The sequence below is a fragment of the Monodelphis domestica genome, chromosome 1 (genome assembly GCF_027887165.1).
Source record: "Monodelphis domestica isolate mMonDom1 chromosome 1, mMonDom1.pri, whole genome shotgun sequence".
Classification (NCBI taxonomy): domain Eukaryota; kingdom Metazoa; phylum Chordata; class Mammalia; order Didelphimorphia; family Didelphidae; genus Monodelphis; species Monodelphis domestica.
In genome coordinates, this window is record NC_077227.1 from 519,456,079 (window position 1) to 519,483,857 (window position 27,779).

At 38.6% G+C, this 27,779-nt stretch overlaps 1 protein-coding gene across 1 annotated transcript in view; it reads right to left on the reverse strand.

Moving 5' to 3' along the window:
- Positions 1-27,779, reverse strand: part of ALK (ALK receptor tyrosine kinase) — a 1,130,668-nt gene that overhangs the window by 146,159 nt on the left and 956,730 nt on the right. The window contains exon 11 of the mRNA XM_007476029.2: positions 15,912-16,081. Coding sequence (XP_007476091.1) covers positions 15,912-16,081 — 170 coding nt within the window. The remainder of the gene's footprint in view (positions 1-15,911; positions 16,082-27,779) is intronic.

Genomic DNA, 27,779 nt, shown 5'->3' on the forward strand with positions numbered 1-27,779 from the left:
GTCCCCCAGACTCAAGGCTTGTCACTCTATCCACTGTATTACCTAGAAGCCCTTTTTCCATGCCTCTTTAGGAAATTTGGGCACAGCACCCATTTTCTTCTCTTTTCCACAAAAACTCATTTTCTCTAACTTATTTCCTTTTCTCTCTTCCTCTATCTCTTTGTTTCCCTTCTCTTGCTCATTTTCTTTAGAAAAATATTTCTTATTCTCCCTCTTTTTCAATCTATTTGTGACCTAAGAGCCAGCCATTAGAGAAAGCATATAGAGAGGAAAGAGGACTTTTTCTGGAATCAGATGACCTGGGTTCAAATTCTAAGACGATTCATTAGTCTCTATGCTTCAGTCTCCCATCTATGAAAAGAGAGAGCTAGAATAATCGTTCTCTAAGGTTCTTTCAAGTTCTTAGTTCTATTCATCTGTGACTAGCTTCAGTTTTCTCATTTATGAAATGGGGAGAGTGATGTGCAACCTAACTCATAGGAGTATTAGGATGATCAAATCAAATGAGTAAAAAGGGGAAAATGTATATGTAAATTACCAAATCTCAGACCCAGACAGGTCTCCGAAGGCTATCTAGACTAATCCATGCCTGCCTGAAAACAATCCCCACCATAGCATATCTGGCAAATAATCATTCAATCTCTTCTTGAAGATGTTCAAGATTGAGAAATCCATTATCTCTCAAAACAATCAAGTCAGTAAGCTTTCTTACTATATACTAGGCACTGTGCTAAGCCCTGGGAATACACATACAAGGCATACCATACCGCATTTGGACAGCTCTAATTGTTAGGAAGATTTTTTTTTTCCTGATATCTAGCCTAATTTTACCTCTTCACAATTTCTCCCCATTGCTCTTGGTTCTGTCTTTTGGGGCTGACCTTTATCAGCTTTGGGTAGAGTGCAAAGAGACTTCCCCTTTCTCATTGCTGACACTTTGGTCTCTTTTAATGGGGAACCCAAGATCACATTAGTACTTTAAGATGCCACACAATATACTGCTGATTCATAACAAACTTGGGGTCTACTAAAACTCCCAGATTTTTTTCCAGAAAAATTCCAATTAACATGTGCTTCTAGCAAGGAGGAAGGACACACCCTGAGTAGAGAACTAAGTCAGTAGTCAGGAAGACCTGCATACAAAATTAGCCTCAGATACTTCCTGGGGTGTGTGACCCCAGGCAAGTCACTTAACCTTTGTCTCAATTTCCTAATCCATAAAATGGAGATAATAATAGAACCTACCTCTCTCATGGTTGGGGGTTGGGAATAAAATAAGGCATTAATTGTAAAGCTCTTACAATAATATTAAATGTTAGCTATTATTACTATTAATACCTCCCACATCCTGAACTTATAAAACAGATTTTTTAACTCACATTAGACTTTACATTTATTCAAACTTAGACTTAGATTTATCCAAAAGTTGGATTTCCCTTACAACATTGTACACAGAACTTTAGCCTCTCAGGATCTTTTTGGATTCGAATGATCAGATACCCTTCCCAGCTTTGTGCCCACAAAATAGGCAGTTGGGGGTACAGTAGCTAGAGTACTGAATCTGGAGTTGAGAAGACCTGAATGCAAATCAAGTGTGAGACACCTAGAAACTGTGTTATCCTGGGCACATCGCATTATTGTTCTTATTTTATAGTTGAGGAAAGTTTAGCTTAGAGAGGTAAAGTAATTTGCCCATGTCTACAAATTTAGTACTAGAGATAGAATTAGAGCCCTGATCATTCTTGACTCTTAAGTCCAGTGGTGGTACAGTAGAGAGAATGTTAGACTTGAGAGTTAGGAAGAGTTGAGTTCAGATTTGGACTCAGATACTTATTACTTTGGGCAGATCACTTCATCTCTGTCTGTCTCAGTTTCTTCATCTGTAAAATAGGGATTATAATATCACACATTTCTCAGAGCTGTTATGATAATCAAGTGAGATATTTTAGATTATAAATGTTAGTTTTTATTATTATCATCTGAAAATTTTATAAACATGCCTCTAATTCCTTTATCCAAGTCATCAATGAAAATTAAACAGAACAGGGCCAAGCACAGATCTCTGGGGCACTCCAGTGGAGACTGCCTGCCAAACTGACAGTGAATCATTTTTTGAGTCCAACCATTCAGTCAGTTCCAAAATAATTTAATTTTATTATCATCTAATTCATCTCTTTGACTATTCCACAAGAATACTGTGGGATACCTTGCTGAATGCTTTGCTAAAGTCTAAGCAAACTATATTGACAACAACCCCCCTCATTTTTCTGATTTAGCAATATTGTCAAGACAAGAAATTAAGGTTAGCATGGCATGAGTTTGATTTAGTTATGCTGCCCATTTGGAATGTCAGTGTTAGCTATTACTGTAAGGCAAAAAAAAAAATCATAATTCCCACCCTTTTCCTAGCTGTGTGTCCCTGGGCAAGTCACCTTGATCAGTCATAGTTTTCCCATTTATAAATTATGGATAATAACAGCAGGTATATCAAATGAAACAACACATATAAAGCAATTAGCAAACCTGTAAAAATGAATTATTTTTATTATTGTTGATGTTATTTTTAGGTAAGATAATAATTATACTTATGTGGTGATTTATATATATATTTTTACATCTTTATATCCCATCTTAGAGCCAATATTAATACCAATGCAGAAGGGTGGTAAGGGCCAGACAACTGGGGTTAAGTGATTTGCCCAGGTTCACACAGATTGGAAATGTCTGAGGTTAGATTTGAACCTAGGACCCTCCTATCTCTAAGCCTAACCCTGGAAGCAGCTGTCCTAGTTTTTTTTTTTTTAATTTTCTTTTTATTTATTTCAAATAGTTTTCCAAGGTTACATGACTCATGATTTTTCCCTCCCCTCTTCCCTTCCCTCTCCCAGAGCTGACAAGCAATTCCAACGGGTTATACATGTATCTTTGTTCAGAACCTATTTCCATGTTATTCATATTTTCAACAGAGTGATCTTTTAACATCAAAACGCTAATCATAACCCTCTGCTCTGGTTTTAAGATTTACAAACCATTTTTTTCTCATAGGAATCCTGTGAGGTGGGATGTATCGATTTACTTGTAGTTATATAAAGGCATTGTGAGTGAGATGATGACCATTTTATAACCATATCTCATAAAGGTCAAATCAGGTGCCAGTGATCATACTGTTAATAAGTATTTGAGCCTGGATTCGAATCTAGAACTTTCCTGAATCCAGTTCCAAGATTCTCTTTACTAGAATGCCATGAGAATTAATTGAGACTGAGTGAAATACATTTATTGACCTATATATACAATCTTGCTAAACTTTAATATACATTATATTCTCCTTTGGTTATCACTTGTTTAACATGTGATTAAGCATTGGGTTCACGAGATTTACCATATGTTCTTTTGTGCTTCATTATGAAAGTGCCCTGGATGCTAAGCATATTTTTGTTCAATAGTCCATCTTCTAAGACTTGAACATAGCCAATAAATTTTCCTTTTGTATTTTTTACATTTAATTATTTTAAAAGATTATTAAGTATTTATTTTCTCTCCCTCTTCCCTCTTATCTCAATTGAAAAAAATGAAGAAAATAAAAACCCTTTGTAGCAAATATATATAGTCAAGCAAAGCACATTCTTTCATTGACTGTGTTCAGACATGTTTCATTCTGCATTTTGAGTGCACCATCTTTTTGTCAAAAATTGATAGGTAACATGCTTCATCATTTGTCCTCTGGAATCATGATTAATCACTGCATTGATCATAATTCTTAATCTTTTTAACTTGTCTGTGTCTATAATGTTGTTGTTATTGTATGAATTGTTATCCAAGTTCAGTTCATTTTATTGTATCCATTCATACGTGCCTTACAAGATTTCTCTGAAACTGTTCCCTTCATAATTTGTTGGCACAATAGTATGCTAGTATATCCATATACCATAATTTGTTTTGCCATTCCCCAGTGGATGGGCATTTCTTTTTTTTTTCTATTTTTGCTTCTATGAAAATAATTGCTCTAAATATTATTCGTACATATGGGTCTTCTTACTTCTTTGACTTCTTTGACATGTAGGTTTAGTAGGAGTATTTCTGGGTAAAAGTATATGCCAGCTTTAGTTTTTGTGAGAGCATAGTCCCAATTTGCTTGTGAGAATGGCTATTACCAATTAACAGTTCCACCACCAATGCATCAATGTACTTGCTTTAGGATAGAAATGCTGACAACTGGCATTTTCTTATTTTATCATTATTGTTGATCTGATAGGTGTTAGATGGAATTTCAGAGTTGCCTTAATTTGAATGTCTCTAATAATGATTTGGAGCTTTTTCATATGGCTGATAATAGGTTAGATTTCTTCATTTGAAATTTGTCATTTCATTACCTTTGGCCACTTGCCAAGAGGGGAATGACTCATTCTTATAAATTTGAATCAATTCCCATTTGTTTTCAATGGGCATTTAAATTAATCAAACAGAGTTTTGTTCTAGGGAAGGAATATAATCTGATCCCCAAAGTCCACTGGCATGAAACTTTCTCCAGAATTGTGGAGAGCAATGCCCCATACCTCCATGAGAGACAAAGTTGGTAAGAGCATGAGAAAAGAGAGATGTGGATTACTCAGTCAAATCTGTCAGTTGCTTCAGGGTCTCCTAGCTTTCACCTTTGAGAGAGAAGACAAATGATGCCAGCTCCACTCCAGGTTGCTGAAGAGAGAATAAGATTCTGGGAAGAGGCCAACATGAGACGATCTGGCAGTCTCCATTATGTCTCTCTATCTCCAGCATGTTACACTAGAGACATTGGGAATTTTCCTCTTTGAATGAGATCTGGGACTCTCTCTCTAGGTTGAATTGAGTTACCTTGTTCTCAGTGTAAAAGTGCTTTCACTTTGTATCATTAGTATATATTGTCATATTTGGAGAAATATATATCTTCTCTGACTTCTGTTTTGCTATCAACTTAGATAAATGGGTTTCTTTTCTAAAACAAACATATAAATAAATCAAGCAAGCAAGTTCCCAGGTCCCCAGAATGTTTTTTTCCCCTATCCCCAAGATGGATTTCTCAACTTTTATTGATGTGTGTCATGGTAGGGAGCTGTGTTGCAGTATTCCATCTACATTTGGGAATTTCTTTGATTCTGCAGCAGGTCTTCTCCATATATCAATATATTTATCAGAACTCATCCTTCTCTCAATAAGAACCATACTTCTAAGCAAAGTGGAAGTAAAAAAACAGCCCAAAGCATTTTTGAGGGGTAGTTGTTCTACAGTTTGAAGAAGATTCCTAGAGATTATAGGCTTCCATACCTTTCTTCTGATAATATTTTTATGATAATCTTGAATGAAAAAGAAAGCTTCATTGGTAAAAATTACGCCCCCCTCCCCAATCTTCAGTATTCTATCTTTGTACTGTCTTGCTATTGGTAGCTATTTTACGTCACAGGAATAATTAGCAAGTTTTCAAAAAATGAACACATTTTCTCACCATTCTTACAACTTTAAAAAGTCTCAACTGTAAAGAAATCAGTAACAATTCCTTTAGCAGTCAATCTTCTTTAGGTCTTCACTTGTTTTCTAATGAATAATTAGGTTGTTTCATAGTAATACTTTATCATCATAGCATTGGTTTTTGTCTGCATTTTCCTTTTGCATTTTAGTATGACTGATGTCATTCCATTGTAGGCTCAAATTATCCTTGAAATGCTTGACTTCTTCATGCTAACAGCTGCTGCAATTTCTTTAACAGTCATTGAAGTGTGCTCTTTAAGAGCAGTAACTTTTGAACATTTCCCTAAAGACATTCATATCTTTAAAATCATAGAATTAATACAACAACAAAAGAGAGTAGTGAAATGTATATGCCACAAAATCCCGCACTCAAATGATAGAGAACTAACTAATGGTGGGGAAACCAGTTCAATTTAGTTTTATCTGGTTGAGGTTATTTATTTTTCAGTCTCATTTCAGTTAAAAGATACATGAACGACAATTGTTTCCACAAAATGCAACTATGTCAAAATTACATAATATATGCAGTGATTTGTATACTACTGTATAGCATAGTGCCTCTTTCTGTAATTTGAAAAAGTCAAACTATAACAGTTGCTCGTACCCTCTCAAACTTGAAAGTACTCAGAATTATGGTCCTTCGAATTAACACAAAACTTTCTTTTGGCTTTCTGTAAATCTATTTTCCTCAAGTATCAGCATTTAAGATAAATAAAAATAATTTAAAATTTTAATTAATGTTAGCATTATAGCAGCATAAAACTCTTTTTTTTGTGCAGCATTTGGGGATAGTATGATTTAAACTGACTTTTGTCACTTATACTTGGGAATATCAGCACCATTTGTGAAATTGTTTCAATGGGAAAAGGACAGCATTCCAAAGGACAGCATTACCAAAGCATTTTCAGATTTCACCCATACTAAGGTCTCAACTCTGACCTTTACACAGATGACCTACAGCATGTAGGTTTGGATGGTCTGGTGTATATCTAGACCCATTTGTCCCACCATACTTCAAACTCAGTATATTTGAAGCTATACTCATTATCTTTCTAATCACACTGACCATCCAGGTTTGAAGCCTTGGAGACATCCTTCATTCCTTTTCTTCTTCTCTCTTCCAAGTAACCAAGTCTTAACCATTTTCCCTTTCTTTCTGTCTCCAATACACATCCACTGATACATCACTAGTTCTGGCCTTTATCACTTCACACCTGGACTATTGAAATAGAAAACTGGTCCCCTGGTTTCTAGCCTGCCTCCCTAAGCTGTCTTGTAGATACATGCCAGATTCATCCTTCTGAAACACCACTTTGCACACAGATAGGAGATCTAAGCTGTAATCCTCCATCTGGACCACAAAAATGCTTATAATGTTCATATATCTGACACTGTTGGACCTCTAGCAGACACTTGGTAAAAACTCAGGTTTGTGGTGTAAAGTATATAGGCAATTTTTGGAAGGTATCATAGTACAGTGAAAAGACTATTGAATTTGGAGTTAAAGTACTTGAATTCAAATCTTTCCTCTATTACTAACTACCTGTTTGACTTTATATAGACTACTAACTTGTCTGGATCTGTAAAAGAAAGGAATTTGACTCAGTAGCTTCTGACCCCCTTCCAGTTCTAATAGCACAATCTTAAGATTAATGAATTTGCTCATAGAAAAGTGATTTAAAATCATTTTAGTATTTTATACCTTAGTTTATCCTACTTTGAAAAATGGATCTAAAAAGCTGGACTCTCTGGGAGCTTTGGAGATTTTTAGATGAACTTTCTTAAAAACAGAGTATGCACTAAATAAATGTCTTTTGTCTGACTTTCATCTTTAATCACTATGATTATAGGAATGGAATTGTGTAAATAGGATTTTCTCCCCAGGACTCTAAATCCCAGCTTCCCATGTTCCTTCTTCCATTATGTACTAAGGTAGGGAAGATATGCTTAGTGTAGCTCCGCCCTCATGCTCTTTTTCCCCCTGATCACAGCTGGGAAAGCTGGTTTCACTCAGCTTTTACTTTTTTCCTTTTATTTCTTTTGTTTCAAGTGATTATGAATAAATATTATAAAATATAATACTTGCAGTTATTGGATATTAATTTTAATCTTACAAAATATATCATCATATCCAAAATCCACCATTTTCTTTAGGCTTGTCTAAAGTTACTGTTTTTTTAACACAAAATATGGCCTATGGTATATTCCACATCCATGTAATAATGAGATTTGTTCAATAGGTCTTTGCAAAGTATGTAAAAACTATCCTTATATCTGTTGATTTAGAAGATTCAGAATGATAGATTTAGGCTGGAAAAGATCTCAAAATATAGCTAGATAATCCCCACATTTTAAAGATAAGGAAACTGAGACCTAGGGAGGTTAGTGTCTTGCTCAATAATATATTTTGTTAAAAAGGATATAAAGTATTCAAGAAAACTGAAACACAATGGATCTTCCTCTCAAAGAAATTGGAAGTTAGAACAATTATTGGGAGGAAATTAAATTTGATTCAACAAGCATTACACACACACACACACACACACACACACACACACATATATTACAAAGTACAAGTACTACTGGTACAAATGATAGAAAGACAAATTATATATACACTGTGTATCCTCAAGGAACTTACATGCTAGTGAGGGGATTCCACATGTACAGAGATATGTAATTACAAAGTACATATGAAGTAATATAATATGTTTTGGGGAAAGGAAAGTGGGCTCCTATCCATTGGGGGGCAATCAGGAAAGGCTGATATAGCAGGTGACACCTGAATTGACCCTTGAAAGAAGCTAAGAATTGTATTAGCTAAAGAGGAATTAAATTCTCATTTGGAAAGGGAAGGGCCAGGCTTAGGGGATAATCAAATGCTTGGGGTGGGGGGAGGGAAGATTGAATATTATATAAGAAGCACAGTATGTGGGTCAGCTTGGACAGAATGCAGGAGGCTGGAAGTGTGAGGGGGAGTCATGTGAAATAGGTCTGGCAAGGTGGGCTGCAGGCACATTATGGTCTTTAAGTTCCAGAATAAGATGCCTTATTTTATCCTAGAAGCCATGAGTTGCTGGCTGAAGTTACTTGAGGAGGGGAATGATATGGTCAACCCTCTGTTTTATTTTGGTGACTTTGTGGAGGATGGAATAGCAGACAGTAAAAAAGAAAAGAGAATCTCTGAAATGGGTAACTCAGAGGATTGTCATCTGATGAAAAATAGTTGCATGTATCTACATTTTTGCAATTTCCCTGGCTAAAAATGTCTGTTTTTTAAAAAAATCAAATATGTTTTAGAGAATGTAAGTTTCTAGCATTTTTTAATGGACCTGCGATTTTAGTAATAGAGGGAGATATGTGAGAGGAACTTCCTCTATTATATCAGGTTTCTACCTTCTCTGTACCTTACAGTATTAGAGAGTTGCTTGGGTCACTGAATAGCAGTTTGACCAAGGTTATTTTTTTTCCTTCCTTCCTTCCTTCCTTCCTTCCTTCCTTCCTTCCTTCCTTCCTTCCTTCCTTCCTTCCTTCCTTCCTTCCTTCCTTCCTTCCTTCCTTCCTTCCTTCCTTCCTTCCTTCCTTCCTTCCTTCCTTCCTTCTTCTGTAGACAACTCTCTGCTCATTATGTCCCATTTCCCCTCCTTTTAGCTTGAGGATAAATTTTTTTAAAGGAAAAACTCTTCCTAATTTGTGCCATAGAGAGGGTTGGGTCAGGGTTCAATGAAAAGGAAGTTCCAGTTTCCTCCTTGTTGGGTTTCAGAAAAGAGACCCATTGTCTGACACCTTGAGGGTGATAGTTCTTGAAAGAGGCAGTAGCTTTCACTCTAGCTAACTCTATCTCACCTTCTCTGAAAGCAAGTGTCTGGTCATCTCTGTGTCTTCTTTCCTTTTCTTTCCTAAACTAGCCTCTCTCTCCCCCACTTTTTTCCCTCTCTCTTTCTACAACTTTCCTCTCTGTTTTTTCCTGAGAGAACTTGGGAGTCATAATCCACCCTGCCTTAAGGGGAGAGAAGAATGTAGGTGACTATCAACATCTTCCTGCTCTTTAGGGCAAGTTCTCATTTTGAGTCAAAAGGAAATTGATGGCCAGATACATTTAAAGGATAAAATAGAAATATAATATCAGGGTTTAGATATATCTTGCTGGCTGTATTCAGGGTCTTCATCCATCAGTTGGGATAATATTTTTATATTTATATTATAAGTGGATAGAAAAAACAATGAGACAAGAAAGAAACTTGTAAAATCAAAAAGACTCAATAAATGTGAATTATTATTACTATTAGAAATAGCCATTGGCACGTTATTGTAAGCTTCATGCTATTCTCAGGGCATTAATAGATACCATAAAAGCAATTTTGTTGCTCAGGGCAAGCAGTATGAACTGGCCCCAGGGCCAGGCAGAACTAAAAGCATCTTCAAATCACCTATGGGGAGAGAGACCATGGGACACTGCGCCATGGTAAGGAGATAGAGGATGCTATTGGGGAGCTCATTCCTTGTGAAGGAGCAGAGTGGGGCTAGATCAATGAGGACTTTAAATGGTGTGGAGCAACTCCAAAGGGGAGAGAAAAAAAATACATCGGGAGCTTCCCATTTTCATGAATTATTTTTGCTAATGTTTCAATGTTCCTGAAGATGATAACAAACTTCAAAATAATGCAATTAAAAATAATTATTTAAAATATGTCCACCCTGAAAATCAGGGCACCTTAGGGGAAAGCTGCCTTGATCATCTACCTCTAATTATATTTCTAGGCATTAAGCAGCAGCCCAGCTGGCTGACCATTGATGTGACTCTGCCATACTTCTCGGTCAACTTGTAATTATTGAGTCCCACATAATTTGTGAGGGTATTGTTTGTTTCAGTGTTAAGGCCTCTGCTTTATTCTCTTCTAATTGGCAGAATCATAGCTTTGGAATGGAAAAGCACCTCAGAGGTCATCTAGTTCAATCTGCTCATTTTATAGATAAGAAAACTGAGGCTCAGAAGGGTTAATGAGCCTTCTCAAGGTCACATGGGCAGTAGCAAGTAGCATAGCTGGGATTTGAACATAGGTTACCAGCCCCTGAGCCCAGTAGTATTTAATTATATTTTAATATCACTCCACCTGCTACTTCTGACATCAAGGAATGCTTCCAAAAGCTGATATATACAGGCATACCCTACAGAATGTTAACCAATATGGTTTTGCAATAACATCATTAATACCTTATAATGAAGCCCCATTTGTAGTAACACTGCAAACCTCACCTGGCACTGGTGTTCAGCCAATCAGCAGAGTCACACATTTGGGTTGTCAGCAGGAAGCCTCGCTAGCATTTGGGCCCCCATGGTGTTCATTTGTCAGAACATCAGTCTGTTTACTGCTTATGCAGAGAGAGACATTATTATAGATCTAACTGCCCAGTCCTTTGCCCAGCATCATGTTTTTGTGGAACCAATTACAGATGTTCACCAGGGTATACTTGTGCTACAAACTCTGGAAACAAAGTTTCTGAAGACAGATTATGCCTGAGTCTATCTGTCTTCTGATTGTGGAGGGCATCACATCCTCGTAGTCACCCAGACTGGCAATTTCAGCATTATTTTTGACTCCTCTCCTGCACTCCATCCAAACACCAATCTGGCCAAGTTTTGTCATTTCTGGCTTTCCAGAACCTCTCGTACACATTCCCTTCTTTCCATTCACATAGTCTCCACCCTAGTGCAAACTTTTACCACATCTTATCTGGCCTATGACAACAATCTGGCCAATACCACCACAATGATCCATCCTCTGCTCAGCTGTCAAAGGAATTTTCGTAAAGCAGAAGTCTCACCCTGTACTCAATACGAGCCACTCCAGTGGCTCTCTTGCCTCCAGGATTACCTATAAAACCATCTGGCTTTTACAACTCTTGACAACCCAGTGTTTTCCAATCTCTGATCTAGCAACATTGTCTTTTTTGATGTTCCCTGAGCATCTCTGGACTTCAGATCTTTGGGCTGTCACCCATACCTGGAATCTTCCTTCTCGTCTCCACCTTTTGACTTCCTTGGCTACCTTAACTCAAATCCCACCTCCTTCAGGAGGTCTTTCCTGGTTCCTCTCACTACTGGTGACTTTACTCTGTCTCTTCTTTCCTTTTACCATTGTGTAATTACAATCTGTTGCCCTAAAAACTACGATCCCCAGCAAAACTATGATTTGGCATATTGTTTTGTCCATTGAAATATACATTTCTATAAGGCTAGGACCACAAATTTGTCTTTCCTTTCTTAGTACCTTAGTAGGGGAAGCTAGGTGTCACAGTGGATAGAGAGCTGGAATTGGGGAGATCTCAGTTCAAATCCAGTTTCAGATACTTCCTAGCTGTGTGACTCTGGGCAAATCACTTTACTTTGTTTGCCTCAGTTTCCTCATCTGTAAAATGAGTTGGAGAAGGAAATGGAAAACTACTTCAGTATCTCTGTCAAGAAAACCTCAAATTGGGTCATGAAGAGTTGGATGTCTGAACAGCAACAACCATTTATGATACCAATGTTTCAGTACCATTTCTGGAACAAAGTAAGTCTCTAATAAATGTTTGTTGACTGACTAATTATTTGTGTGTTACATTCTCATGATTCCCTATTTCTTAGATTCCAGGTCATCACTAAACCAAGCTAATTCACTCCTAATAATCCCCAGGAGAGTTCAGTCTAGTGGATGGGACTGATTGCAATCACTGTCTCATTCATGTACCCCTCTAGAATGGCCACGAGAGAAAGAGGCATGGCTGCACATGACTATAATCCCTGCCATTGGGGAAGTTGAAGCTGGTGGATCATTTGGGAATAGGGATCCTGAGCTGTACTAAGCCCAGAGCCAATGTGGTAAGACTCCAGGACTGAGGAGTTGCAAAGATGCCTCAGAAAGGTAAAGCCAGGGGCAGCTGGGTAGCTCAGTGGATTGAGAGTCAGGGCTAGAGACAGGAGGTCCTAGGTTCAAACCTGGACTCAGACACTTTCCAGCTGTGTGACCCTGGGCAAGTCACTTAACCCCTATTGCCTAGTCCTTACCGTTCTTCTGCCTTGGAGCCACTACACAGTATTGACTCAAAGACGGAAGATAAGGGTTTAAAAAAAAAAGAAAAAGAAAGGTGAAGTCCAAAAGGCCAGAAACAGAGCAGGGAAAATTATGAATTGGGATCAGGCTATTAGGTGGCTGTCCTGTTTCCAGCCTAGGTGAGATGGAGAGACCCAATATCAAAATAAAACCAGACAACAAACTAAAAGAGGACTCAGACCTGGAAAAACTCTCAATTCCTTCGAATTGAGATCATAAAATTTTGGAGGAAGAATCCCGGGGGATTGTGGACCTCTTTTCTTTCTAAAAGAAGAAACTGCATCTTTCAGAGATAAAGTGACTTGGTTGAGGTCACCCAATTGCCAGCGGCAAAGCTAACATTAAAAAACAGGTTGTATTTTCTGACTCTAGATCCTGGGTTCTTCCCATTACACCATAGCTGCCATTTAGTATCTCCCATTTGGACCCTAGCAGTGTCTTCACAGCCTGGGCAGTTTGCCCAGTTCTCAACATCCCCAAGAACAAAAAAACCTTATCTCTGGTGGTAGCTTATATGCTCTCTCATCCTCTCCTTTCCTTTCGACTTTCTCCCTCCCCTTTTAATTAAATCCATTAGTCTTGGGATGCTAAGCCTCAAAGACTAGGGCCTTTGATTATTAACCTACTGTCATCAGATGTGGTCGTTGGGTAGGACCCCAGTCTTCTCTGTTAACAAGTGATGATTTTTTCTGCTTTGATTTAATCAGTGTATGAAAGTCCCATCTTGGAAAGTCCCTTCACCAATGCTGATCAGCAGCTTGCCTTCTATTCTTAGAGAGTGCCTTAGGTCACTATGTTAAGTGACTTTCCCACTCTCACATAGCTGGTGATGCAGTCTAAGGACTTGAGCTCAGGCTTTCCTGACTTTGAGGTTGACTGTCTAGTCATGGTATCACCCTGATGCATCATAGCTGCAATAATGTGCTCATATTTCTATGGCATTTCCAGTCTTACAAAAACCTCAGACCTGGGTGAGCTATATATTAAAATCACAGATCTAGACCTGGAAGGATCCTTAGAACTCATCAAATCCAAATCCCTCATTTTACAAATTGGGAAACTGAAGTTGATAGGACTTAGGATATTTGCTTAAAATAAATGACAGAATTGGGATTCAAACCCACATTCTCTGAGTCCAGATCCAATACTCTTTTCTCTCTACTGCTCTGCTTCCATTATAAACCCCATTTAATGTGACTCAAAGAGGTTTGAGCTCTTTCTACTATGGCATTCAGTTTCTCCATACAGTTCAGGTTGGAAATAGCAGTATCCATGAAGCACAGAGGAAGGGACTTAGCAATCAAGGATCCTACATAAATTGCTGAGATGAGGAATGATTGTAAAGGCTGTCAAAACTCCCAATTCAGCCTGCTTCTTGAAAACCAGGGGCCCAATAAAACTGCTACTTTACTAAGTTTTGAGCTCTTTGCTCTAATTTTTCAAAATTAAGTCTGTTAAGTGGGAAATTTGAATTTGCTTGGCATTCAATTACAGATTTAGATTTGGAAGGGGCCTGGAGGTGCTTTAAATCCACCTCATTTCACAGAGGAGGAAAAGAGATGTTAAGTGATTTGCCCTGGGTTTACAAAGCTCAGAGGTTGCAGAGCCAGGATGTGGTTCTAGGTCCAATGAGGCCCAATCCAATATCCATTCCTCAGGACTATGCTGCTCCTAAACACCGAGGCTGATGGGAATAATAGGAATGTAATGCTAAGAATGACTTTCTTCTTAGGCCCCCCCCCCCAATCTCTTAAAAGTCTTTTTTTTCTATGGAATAAGTCAATCTGTCTATCTGTCTGTCTCTTGCCAAAAGCATGCATTAGTTCAGCCATCCAAAGAATTCGATTGGAAATATTTACTTATCAGGGAGAATGATTGTCTTGTCTAAATTTTATCTCTTCTCCTTAAGCAAGGTCTTCCACTGGCAGATTGTATATGCTGGGCTAGCTTTATGCCAATGGAAGGATATGAAGGTGGGAGATGGTGGCATTTTCCTGAGCACCAAGGATTCTGTCCACCTTTGTTGTCAGAACACTCCTGGGGGATGATGCAGGGGAAGGAGCACTGCAGCCTAGGAAAGAAGAAGCCTCTATACTATAGGATGTACTCTCAGCACTGCCACTAACCAACTTTGGCAAGTTGCAGCATTGCTCGGATTTAGTTTTCTGGTCTGTAAAAATGAAATATTTGTCCTGCCTACCTCACAGGGCTGTTGGTGAAATGATAAGTATGAAAGCATTTTGGAGAATAACTTGGAAATCACCACAGGAGATAAAGTACGATTTTTAATATTGCTAATATTTGTTAGTAATTGTTAATAAAGAATAAAGGTGGTTACACTGTCTCTTCCCATAGAATCCTCAATACTCTGCCAATCAGCATAGGTGCAGAGACCATGTATGTGAGTATTGGAAACCGTGTGTACCTCTAGGAGTGTCTCTGCATTTCTGTCCCTTTCCCTTGATCTCTTCCCCTTTCTCCTCTCTCTGACTGTAAGATATGTTTGCTAGGATTTATGTGCTTTTCAAAATACTGTAGAAGCCTTACTAAGAACTCCCTCTCCATAGTGTATGTGTATGTGTGTGTGTGTGTGTGTGTGTACCTTATATATGTCTTGGCATCTGTATGTTTCTCTTCCTTTATCTCTCTCTTTCTCTCTCTCTCTCTCTCTCTCTCTCTCTCTCTCTCTCTCTCTCTCTCTCTCTCTCTTCTTTTCTTTTTTTACAAGAGGAATATGGTAGAATTTGTGTCCTTTTCAAATGTGTGTGTGCACCTCTGCCTATATCTCTGCATCTCTGTCTATCTCTGTTCTTCTTCCTTTATCTCTCTCCCTTCCTCCTTTTCTCTGGCTATAATAGGTATTTGGTAGGATTATGCCCTTTTCAAAATGCTTTAGAAACTTTCTTGATAAGTATCTTTTCATATCAATTGTGTGTGTGTGTGTGTGTGTGTGTGTGTGTGTGTGTGTGTGTGTGAAACAGAAAGAGTTCTAGCCCTGTGGTTTTGAGACTAGGATTAGAATCTGGTTCTAATATAGTATAGACAAATCACTTCAACACTCTAAATCTCCATTTCCTTTTTGGTAAAATGAGGACGATTTCACATGAGCTATGGGATTTACTTAATGTCCCTGAGCTTTATTTTTTTCATCTCTAAAGTGGAGATAATGATGATAGCATTACTGACCTCACAGGACTGTCATAAGGAGGGTGCTTTATAAAACTTGTGCTGCCACAGATATGAGAATTATTGATATTATCATGTGTACTCTGCCTCATGGCTGCTCCAGAAGAAGGAATAGAGAATGAAACAAACCTGTCTGACACATCGGGAAGAGGTAAGACCATCCGTTGCCAAATGCCCAAACCTTCTCTGTTGGCAAAGTACCAGATGGTCTGGCTTTGCTCCTTCCCAGTTTTATTCTCCATAAGCATCAGGGAGACATTTCCTTCCAAGGATCCATGGATGAGCCACAACATTTGGAGCTATAATGGACAAAAGATCCAAAAAGAAAACTGGTTATTGCTTTTAAGAAACATTAAATTGATAACAACTAATACCTGAAACTTGAAGCATTTCTTCCAGAGATTTTCAACAGAATTTAAGCTCATTGAGAAGCCAAGGACTGTTTCATCTCTGCCTTTGTATCCCTGTCACCCAAAATGGTATCTCATATATGTATAGTAGGAGTTTAATAAATACTTGTTGGATTGGATGAGATTGGATTGAATGTTTATCAGTTTAGACTAATTGAGTGAAGAGAAATAGAGGTAATTTACTTTAAATCACAGAACCAAAGGATGTCAGAGCTGGAAGACACCTTAAATTTGATTCATCTGGAATTTATTAAGAACCTATGTTCCAGGAACTGTGCTAAGAACTGAGGCTACAAAAAGGAAGCAATTTTCTATAGAGGTGTCAAACACATGACAGGGCACAGGTGGTCCACCATTCTCTTGAGTGCTGTGGGAACTAGATTAAAATGTAATTGGGAAATATTTAACAAAATAAATATAAATTCAATGAAACAAAACATCATTTTTAAAGCCCTTACCTCTTGAATTAGAATCAATATTGTGTATTCCAAGATTCCAAGGCAGAAGAGCAGTAAGTGCTAGGCAATGGAGGCTAAATGACTTGCTCAGGGTCACACAACTAAGAAATGTTTAAACCACATTTGAACTCAGAGCCTCCCATTTCTGGGCCTGGCTCTCAATCTACTGAGCCACCTAGCTGCCCCCTAAAATCACATTTTTAAATGAGTTCAATGTGTAATCCACAGGGATCCTTAATTCCTTCAGGGATTAGTGGCTCCATTTCTATTTGACTTTGTCCATATGCTCATATCCCTTCAAGGGATGTGAATGTGGGTATAACCTGTAACATTTTGTGATGTAGCTTCCTACAGCACCATTCAATTGAAACAACTCTTTCCAAAGTCCCCAGTGATCTCTGAACAGCCAAATCCAAGGTCATAAAGTTCTTTGAGTGGCCCTTAAAGGATGGGCTGAAGCACTCTTGCTGTGCTTGGAATTGTACAGAGTTGGCATTTGCATGTGTAAGTCCCCCACCTCTCCTACAGGAAGGGAGGGGGGATCAAGGACCTGAGGTAGAATTTTGCCTCTGATACTTACTAGATATACCACCTGCCCTATTGCTTTGACTTTCATATTCCTTCCTGGCTCCTCCCACAGAAGCACCCAATGGACTTCTGGCCTTTTCATTTGTCCTGGAGTTGAACCACAGGTGTACTTTCTTCTCATTAAGATGAAAACTGCTGTGAGCAGGGACTGTCTAATTTATACACAAATGTGCATATATAAATACATACATATATACATACTGTAATAATTAAAATAGTGGAAGACATAAATTGAGGCAGATATAAGAGTGGTTGTTAAAATTGAGACCGCAGAAAATATGTTTTCAAGACAGTGTCTTGTTTTTAAATCAAAATATAAGGTGGTCGCCAGGGAAGATTTCCCAATTATTAAATATACCCAAGTCAGCTGGGTTTTATAGAGATTTTAATTAATGCAAATGAGGAATTAAAGAAAGAGAGAGAGAGAGAGAGAGAGAGAGAGAGAGAGAGAGAGAGAGAGAGAGAGAGAGAGAGAGAGAGAGAGAAGGGAAATAATGAGAAAAAGACAGGCTGGCCCAGGCCAGCCTGGCCAGCCCAGGCTCAAGCCCTAAGAGAAAGATCAGTCAGTCTTTTATTCACTCACCACAAGATTTATCCAAGCAAAGATTCTAGTGTTCAGAGAGACACCAGTTCAGCTTTGGCCAGCTGCCATCTCCAGAGAGAGAATCTCTGAGGCTCAGAGTCTCCTCAGAGGGAATTCCAGCCAGAGTCCTTACTCTCAGTTTCTCCTCTCCTTTTAAAGGGAATTTTCTCCTATATCACCTCCCCTAAGTTCTCACATCTACCAATCACAGTAGACTTTTCCAAAGGACATCCCATTCTTAATTCACATCTGAGTAGACTTTAAACCTTTGATTAAGTTCACACCTGAAAAAATCTCTGAGTAAGTTCTCACCTCTTTGCTCCTTGTAAACCCACAAGTTGCCTGACCTTTTATAGGTACTTAGCACCCTTTTGTATTAGATCTAAAAATAGGCATAGCTTAAGAACTTTTGCTTTACTATAAGTATGGGTTTAAGTATTTTTCATTGTTCAGCAAGGAGTTCCTTTCCCTAAAGCAGGCTTAAGTAGGGGTGGAGTAGAGGTCTCACATTCCTGATCTAAGTAGAGGTCTCACATTCCTGATCTAAGTTCCTTCATTGTTTAAAATGGGGAATGGTCTTAACCAAATCTTATGAAGTATGGTCTGGGAATTTTTAAGGTTCACAATACATAATTATGAATGAATTTGAATATCACAATCTAGACAATAATTGCTATACAACTTCACTATACAGAGAAAAAACTGAGTCCCAGAGAGATTAAGAACATTAGTCATGCCACCAACGAGCTTATATTATTTTGGGGACAGTAGCATATATATGTATATGCAGAATAAAAATATTTTATATATACCTATATGAAGCATATAAAACACATATGTATTAATGCAAAATTAGGTATTTGGTGCTACTATGTCACTCCTGATCAATAAACTCCAATGGGTCTTTATGACAATTAGATTCAAATATGATCATGTGAGCAACAAGATAGCAGATAAGAAATTTTTTTTCCTATCTCCATGGCTTCTCAATCTCCTTGAAATAGAAATTATCCTCCAAAGGTAAAAGAAATTTAGCTGGTCTAAGACAGCCAGAATCCAAAGGAAAGTTAAATAAATAAAGGAAATTAAGCTTATTGATCTTGTGTTCATTTGGCGTCCTTCTCCTACCTCTTAGGCTACCAGGAGCAAACTGTACTAGTGAAACCAAGGACACAACACTGCTCTTATCAACACTCACTCCTAAAAATCTCAGTTTCCCTATCCTCTTTTCAGTGCTAGGGAGGTCCCAGATCCAGGTTACAGAAATTTGCTTGGTCTCAACAGCCAGCTTGGTCACAGATTTTCAGGAACAAAAACCTCTTGGGGTTTCAACATGTAAAGTGCTGAATTGTCATTGCCAGAGCAGAGAATTGGGAAACAGAGAGTATGGGATGGGTCAGCAGAATAAGAACTAAACACATGGAGGGGCCATGTTGCACTTCACCAAGCCTGGGGGAAAGAGCACAATATTCAGCTGGGGCTAGTTCTGACCAATCAAAAATCTGTTGAGGCAGAAACCTAAACTGGTGAACCATGAATTGTGTGGGAGGAGGTTCAGATGTTTTGAGAATTTTGAGAATCAGCCTCCAACCAAACCATAGAAGGGAGGGAGTCAGGAAGCGAGTGATAAGGAAAATAACAGATTAAAAAAGATTGAAAGTACCAAAGATTTCAGGAAGAAGAAAACTCAAAGACTTTGAACATGAAAAGTACATGAATAGGAAAAATAGAAGCAGCAGAACACTATATAACCTCCAGATCTAGCAAACAAGTTCAGGAATCTATTAATAAATTATGTAAAATAAAGGAAAATAATCCAATGCTTGATGAGACAGAGGATACTGTGCAAGTTGAAGAGAACAAAAAACTGTAACACACTTCGTCAGTGATTTAAAACAGAAATGAGTATTTTCAGAGCAGAATTTATCTTCTGCACATCAAAAAATAATGAGCAGAATAGAAAATTTGAATCTGCAATGAAGTCTCACCAAAAGGACAAAAGAAAAAACAATAGATAGAAAATGCAAATACACAGAAGTGAAAGACAACCTAGAAGAAAAGAAAAAGAAAAAACTCAGGGACATTAAAAGAAAATGTGCTTACTATGTTAGGAAAACATGCTGATCTTGAAATCAGGATGTATAGAAGATCAGAAACAAACTCTTTTTTGGCATTTCAAGCTCTTCACAACCTGGTTCCAAACTACCTTTCCAGTTTTGTTATGTAATATTTTATTCATTCACATATGTATAGTATATACATATTTTATATAACATATAATTCCTACACATATAACCATCATGTTATATATTTATTTATCTCTTATCTCTATGTTTATATGTTGTACTGCCTTAGTTAGGTCTCCTGCAGGTATCTTCAAGATCAGAATGTAAGAAATGGATGTAGGTTGGGGAAGAGTTTTTGCAATATATTCTCCTGAACACTTCCCTCTCTCCTCAATGCCAGAGAATTTTGCTCTGTCATTAAGGGTTAAAAGACTTGTGAGACCAAGAATTGGATGCAAAAATGTTAGGAAGAGAGATGATGGCTATTGCAAGAATATTGGAGACTCTCTAAAACTTGGATTAAGTGTGCATCAAAAACTTCTCCTTGGATAGGTTTTGAAGTATGTTGAAAGCAGAGACACTTTGTACAAGACTTGGGACAGCCTGGATACTACTAGTCATAATATAATTTGAGAGTATCTGGTGCCTACTGGTAAGACTGGAAAGTTTCTCTGACATGAGCACTTACCTGCTCTAACTGCCATTGCAATCACTTTTCTTCACAGAGATAGTGGTGGGGATGGTTACTCACAGACTTTTCTTTGCCTTTAATAGTAGCCTTTCTAACCTCAGCATAGAACCCTTTCTTCCTTCAACAGTATGGGGGAAAATGGGGTTGGGCTTATGGTTCTTTTGGGAACTGCATAAAAATATTAGCTGCCTTATATTTTATCTGAATGCACACAGAAGATTTGATATGGAGAGAGAAATACCAGAAGGGAAGAGGTCTAAAGAATTTGGGTTTATTTCCATAAATTTGAGTTAATGCTGCTAGAGTGAGATTTTTGCCTGGGGTTCAAGCAGTCAAGCATTAAGAGAGTTGATAGTTTATCTGAAGGAGAAAGAGAATAATCTTTGAGATCAGATAGATACCTCTAGCATATTTGAGCCCAGCAACCACAGGGCTGGGTAAATGGCAAGGCAGCAGAAGCCATTTCTTCCCTTTACCTTGAAAGTCTATTTTAGGCTTAAAAGAGGAACCACATTTCATCTCCTAAGGTAAGTCTAAGCCACAAGTAAGGAGAGGGACTGAGTTACCATCAGTATACCTGGTGGGTCCTTTGTGGTTGTTCAGTCATTTGAGTCACATCTAACTTTTTGTATCTCCATTGTGGGGTTTTCTTGGCAGAGATACTGGACTGTTTTACCATTTCCATCTTCAGTGATTTTATAGATGAAGAAACTAAGGCAAACAGGGTTAATTGATTTGCCCAGGATCACACAGCTAAGTATCTGAGGTCAGATTAGATAGGTCCTTAGCTCAGTGGAAGACAGTTCAGCTGGCTATTCTCAGTATTGCTACCTGGTGGTATCTCTATCCTTGTCCATGTCTGTCTTCTCTCTCTTCTCTTTTCTACCACTTTCTCTTTAGCTTTTCATTCATTAAGACCCTGTCTCAAGTGCCACCCTAGTCTCTATATCCCCCCCTTCAAGAAAGCACCAGAGGCAACTCTCCTCCATGTTGCCTACTGAACTGTTTAACTACTGCTTTTTTCTTCATTTCCTTGATGGAGGTGATCCTAACTTTTCAGAACTATTATGAGTCACCATATAATATCTATAAAATGTTCTAAGGGAACAAGACTTGCAGAGGTATAGTAAGTGAGCTTGGTATAATGGAAGGGAAACTGGAGTCAGGTTCAAATTCAAAAGATATCATCTGGTAATGGAATAGCACAGAATTTAGTGAAAGACGACTTATATTTGAATCCCAGCTGTGCTACTTAATGCTGGTGTGATCTTGGGTAACCAGTTCTCTCTCTTGGCCTAAATTTCCTTTTCTATAACATGAAAAGTTCATATTAGATCTATAAGGTTCTTGACATTTCTAAATTTTGTGAATCCTGTCTATGCCACTTATAATCTATGAGACCACAGGCAAGTCATTTAACTGATCTTAGTTTTAGCTTCCTCAGCCACAAAATGGGTGTGATGATGGACAATGGATACACTATGTTCCAGAGTATTTATAAAAAAAGTATCTCATAAACCTTAAAGTCTATCACCTTGTGGCTGACCTTCTGGTGATGAAGAGTCTCCAAAATTAGCTAAGCTAAAAACAGTAGACCTAGAATCCATCATGGCCTCCATCATGGGTGCATGTTGACATAGATAAACCTGTAATTTAGCTGAAAATTTTGAAAAGAAACTGGTCTTTCTTGCCCTCATATTGCATTCCAAAATGCCGGTGCTGAAAAAGCCCATTCATGTTACATAGGAAGCATGGTGACTTCCAGAGTTTCCCCATTCTGCTGTGCTCTCTTGGAAGGGATGAATACTTCAACAAATGTTGAAGTTCAAAACCTCCATGTTTCTGCACCCTACTATTTAATTCACCTGGAAAAAATAAACAGTAGCTCTCTGACTAAAAATAGCCTAATGAAAAATCACAACAATGTCCTCAAAGGCAGGTGGGATGCAGATTCTCAACAACACACAAATTAAAGGGGAAGGTGCCAAAGGATTGTAATTATCAAGCTTTCAAAAAACTAGGACTTCCTGGCCATGGAAGGGATGTGGAGCCCCAGGGTCCAAACTGAAAATATCCACTCAAATGCCTCTTTCTTTTTAACATGTTACACAGAAAACAGTCTGCATTCAACCAAGGAAATTCACATCCTGTTTTAATGCTGCCAAGAAAAGGAAAACGATAATGTCATCTTTCTTTTGTTATATCCATTTCTGAAGGGATCAGATTCCAATCTGATCTTGTGCCCAGTGTCTTTGCCCAGGAAAGTGGAGTTGAAATGGGTGTTTTTAGAGAATGAAATAGTAATAGGGAGGGGTCGGTAGCAGGCAACTTGATAATGGGGGAAATTGTCACCAAAGGAGATTTACCTCTGGAGGGACTCTATGAAATGTCTAAGATCTAGCAAGAATGGAATAAAAAAGCACTCTATGGGTTCATCTACGTGAACTCAACCTACATAGGTCAATAAATGGTTGTCATCACTGAAGGTTTCAAAAATTTAGCATCTACAAAATACCTAGCAAGCCATAACCTGGTGTTGGAATCAGGTCTCAGAACCTCACTTTTCACAAACTAACAGAGGACAATTGTCCATACTACAAGTAAAGACCTCAAAATAGCCTTGGAAACTCAGAAAAATTGTATTCAAACCAGGGACGTATACAACATTGGTGTCTAAGCTCCCCTGGTCATAATATTAACCCATAAAAGCTTATTAAGAACAATGTTTTAGTGCCCGTTGACCTAGCCAATAGTCATAATCTCTAAATTATGTGGAATTGAAAAAGAGAACTAGCAGAAGAAATAAAAAGTGTGTGTGTGTGTGTGTGTATCCTTCACATTTTCCTAAAGAGAATATTTACATAATTACCAAAAGCAGTTATTTTTAGTTATCTTATTCACCTACCTGTGTAATAGTCCACAGAATATGAAATATAAAGAATAATAGCAGAATAGCATTACCTCTAAACTAACTTCATAAAAAGGCTAAGGAGATGAATAATAATAATTAATAATTAATAATAATAATAATGAGTCCCAATTACTAAGGCAACTTGATGGTAATTTTACAACTGGGCTTAGAATCAGGAGGTTTCTTCTGATACGGTATAACCTTGAGAAAATCACTTGATTTCTATGTCTAAGGCAATTCCTTAGGAAATATCTAGCTAGTCATTGACAAGTAGTGATCTGTTGAGGGAGGGACTTCCCACACAGGTAGATCCCTATATTGGCAAATCTATGCCTTCTTTTATATGGATTGGCCTTCATTTCATAGCTATTCCTTGTACCCCTATGTCTACTATTACATGACTTTTCTGATGGAGAATCAAAAGGGAAATGCACAGCTGCAGGGGACCAGAGGTGACAGAAGAGCGAAGGATGACAGTTCCAGTAATGGTGCTATTGTTCCTCATTGGCTGCAGAATCTATGCTGTCTGCTCCCTAATGGGCTAGTCAATTTCAGAACTGGACAGCGATCTTTGCCAGTAACCACTCACTGTCAAGCCTGGGGACCTGTCACCATCTCTGGATCTCTGATTCCATACCCCAGACTTAAGAGAAATCTTGAGTTTCTGCATCTTCCTCTAATGACCAGCTCTGCCTGATATCTGGGCAACTGCAGAATGAGCTATGGAAGAATCTATGGAAACTGGGTAATTTCCATTCCTTTGGGAGCTTGCAGGGGCAGGGGAAGTAAACAAACACAGATTGCATTTCCTGGAACTTCTGGGCTTGAAGCAGTTTCTGTGCTGTCTGGGGGCTTCCAGGGCTAGGAGAAAGGTAATTTCACAGACATTTGTAGATGTTTATTATGCACTGGCTTATCATTATTAAGTGCTGCTTTTTTTTTTCTTTACTGAGTCTATGCTAAGAAAGACGATTGACTACCTGCAATCTCACATGCTTATCTGTTTCCGAGTCTAGCTATCTCCATTATTGCTGAGGTCAATATAGCCAACTCAGAAAAGAGGAAGGATTTGCCAATGGTTAGGAGGCATGAAAGCTGATTTCTACTTGGGTAAATCCAGAAATCCTTACACTTCTTGACATGTTGCCTATTCAACATAGTGGTCCTCAATCTCCCCTTGAGGTAGTTAGCCTAGGTTGACTTCCAAGGTCCCTTGCAGGGACACCATAAGGGATTTAGTTATGTGTTAAGGACTTTCTTACAAACAACTATAAGAGATTCTTGATCCCAGGATTTCCTGGGGGCAGATTGGTACAGTAGAAAGAATGCTGACCTAGGGCACTTAGGTAGAACAATGGATAGAAAGTACTAACTGGAAGTGGGAGGACCTGAGTTCGAATTTGACTTCAGATGTTTCCTAGCTTGTGTGACCCTGGGCAAGTCACTGAACCCTGATTGCTTAGCCCTTACCATTTTTCTGTTTTAGAACTAATATTTTGTGTTGATTATAAGACAAAAAGGTAAGTATTAAAAAAAAGTTATCTAGTCCAACCCTTTAATTTTGGGGGCAGCTGGGTGGCTGGGCAGATTGAAAACCAGGCCTATAGACAGGAGCAACTGGGTTCAGATCTGGCCTCAGACACTTCCTAGCTCTGTGGCCCTGAGCAAGTCACTTAACCCGCATTGCCTAGCCCTTATTGCTCTTCTGAAAGCAACACAGTATTCTAAGATGGAAGGAAAGGGTTTGTTTGTATTACTTAAAGAAAGAATGTTGGATTTAGTGTCAGAGGACCTGAGTTCAAATCCTGTCTCTACAACTTCATGCTGTGTGCCCTTGGAGAAATAGAATAATCTTTCTGTACTTCAAATCTCCTTATTGGTAGAACGAGAGATTTAGACCTGATGACCTCTAAGGTTTTTTCCAACTCTAAATCTATATACATATGCTGCTAATAGTCTGCCTACTTACATATTGAGGCACTTATGGATGGACTAATCACTGCTCTTCTCTCCATCTGCCAATCAGTCAAGTTGCCTTTCTCCTCTGTGAGTATGCCTCTAGAGCACTGAGTCGCTAGTCCCACTCTGTGCCCTTCCTGGGAATAGGTGTTACTTGCCCACAGCCTTGACCAAACAAATCAACATTCCTCTTCTTCAAGAGTGGTAGAGGACAGGGCAGGTGTTTGTAAAAGGCCATTTGGAAAATGCCTCTATTCAATCTGATCTTTACATTCTTTTCTAAATGAAATGCCATTCTGCTTACTCGGGCATCTGACAAAGACTTGTGGCTAGAAGAACCTACTTGTATTCCCAGTAGAGATGGTCACCACCGGCACCATCCCTAAGATCTTAGGGTTTCAGACGTGACACCATAAAAATCTGCTCATGGGCACTGAAGGTGGAGAAGTCTGGCCAGGGCTAAGGCTGGCTTTGGATGTAATTCCAGCCAGGGGCAAGAGTTTCTTATCATGATTAATACTTGCCACCCTCCAGAGGAAGAGCTATGAATCAGCAGAGTTGATTGAATGAGAAAGAATAAGAGGTCGACAGGCTTTGTGCATTGGGAGGCAAGAGCACCAGGACACCATCACTTAACCTGTCACCTTCTGCCATTGCTCTTGACCATTTCCATGGTAGCAATAACATGGGCTGCTACAGTCATCCCAGCTTCCTTCCATTGAACTTTTCCTTCTCTTGCTGGGATTAAACCTCTATGTGATTAGAAGGATAACCACTACAAAAATGATACTTAACATTTAATTAATGTTTATTAGTATTCCTATTTTAAGGATGTAGAAACTGAAGCTCCCAGGAGAATGTAAGCTCTTGAGGGCAGGAATTGTTTACCTTTTGTATCTGTAATCCTAGTGCCTAACACATAGGTTCTTATTGGTTAATTAATTGATTTGCCCAAGATTGTATAACTAGTAAGTGTCTAAGGCAGAATTCAAATCCAGATCTCTCTTACCCCAAATATACTGCTTGGAAAAGACTTTGTGTTTTAAGGACAGTGGTTCTTTTATAGGTCTTTGATGATTGATCTAATAGGATGACCTAAAAAGAGCCTGACCAGGATATCCCCTTATATATCATCTTTCTCCTATACAGGATAGGATCAGGATGGATGCTATAGCCACTGAAAGAGGCAATGAGATGAGGAAGAGCCCATCTGAAGAAGATAAACTTGTGGCTTAGTGAACCCACAGGCATTGTGCCCAATGGCAATCTCAACCTGTCATTTCCCTAGGTCCTGAGGTTGCCAGGTTACACTGCGGTTTTTGGGGCAGACTTTGCACCAGATTCCTTGGATTGCAGGCTTCCCAAAGAGGGTGGGGGCCAAATTTACAAGCTGTTGGCATTTGAAGTAGGCAGATGATGCTTTTCATGCTGCCAGGCATGAGAAGGTCATAGTGTTTTTTTTTTTTAAAGGAGGGACTAGGAGATGAACTACAATTTGCTTCCTGACTAGGGTTCAAGAGGAGAAGGCAGCAGTTGTTTATTGAACAGAAACATGGACTGTCAACCCCTAACTTAATGTCTATCAAAATCTTAAGGAAGGTGGCCAAGGGAACCTCTGATCCATTCTGAGTATATTGGTATGCTCAGTTCAGAGGGAAGAAATATATGGAACATTTTATAGCCAGCTCTTTAAATGTAAGATACTTAGAAAGGCATCTAATAAAGGCCCATCTTTTCAATTCTAACATTTTATTGGAATTGCTGTATGGCAGCAAAATCTGGAACATCACTGCTGCCAAAAAACCTAAAAATTCATATCATACAGAGAGCACATGGTGGGTAGAAGCAATGTACACCGTGTATCTAATGAGAAACACCTTAAAGAGTAGGAGCAGCTGAGTAAAGGAGGTCATTAAAAAGTGATGATATGAAGATGAGATGGGCTGATGAAGGGAAGGATTACTGGTGGTCATGTAGAATGTTCTGTATGTACCTGAACAATACCAGAAGAAACTGATGGCCACCACCAGCACACTGGGTAGACACTCTGTGGTAAGCTTTTGGGATGACATGGACCAGAGCAAGCATGGAGGCATTGTGATGGATGAGCAGGCAAGGAGACATTGTCATCTGCTTTGTTGGTGGGATATCTTGACTCGATTAGGATTATGCTTAGAAACTTGTTTTCTCAAGGGAAATGATGCAGGATGGTTAGATCAGGCTCATTCCCCCAAGGGTGTAGGGGGTTACAGCTAGCATGACAACTAACATGATTGATGGTTCCATGAAGGGAGCCCCACCATCAAGGGGATTTTATCTACCCTTGTCCTT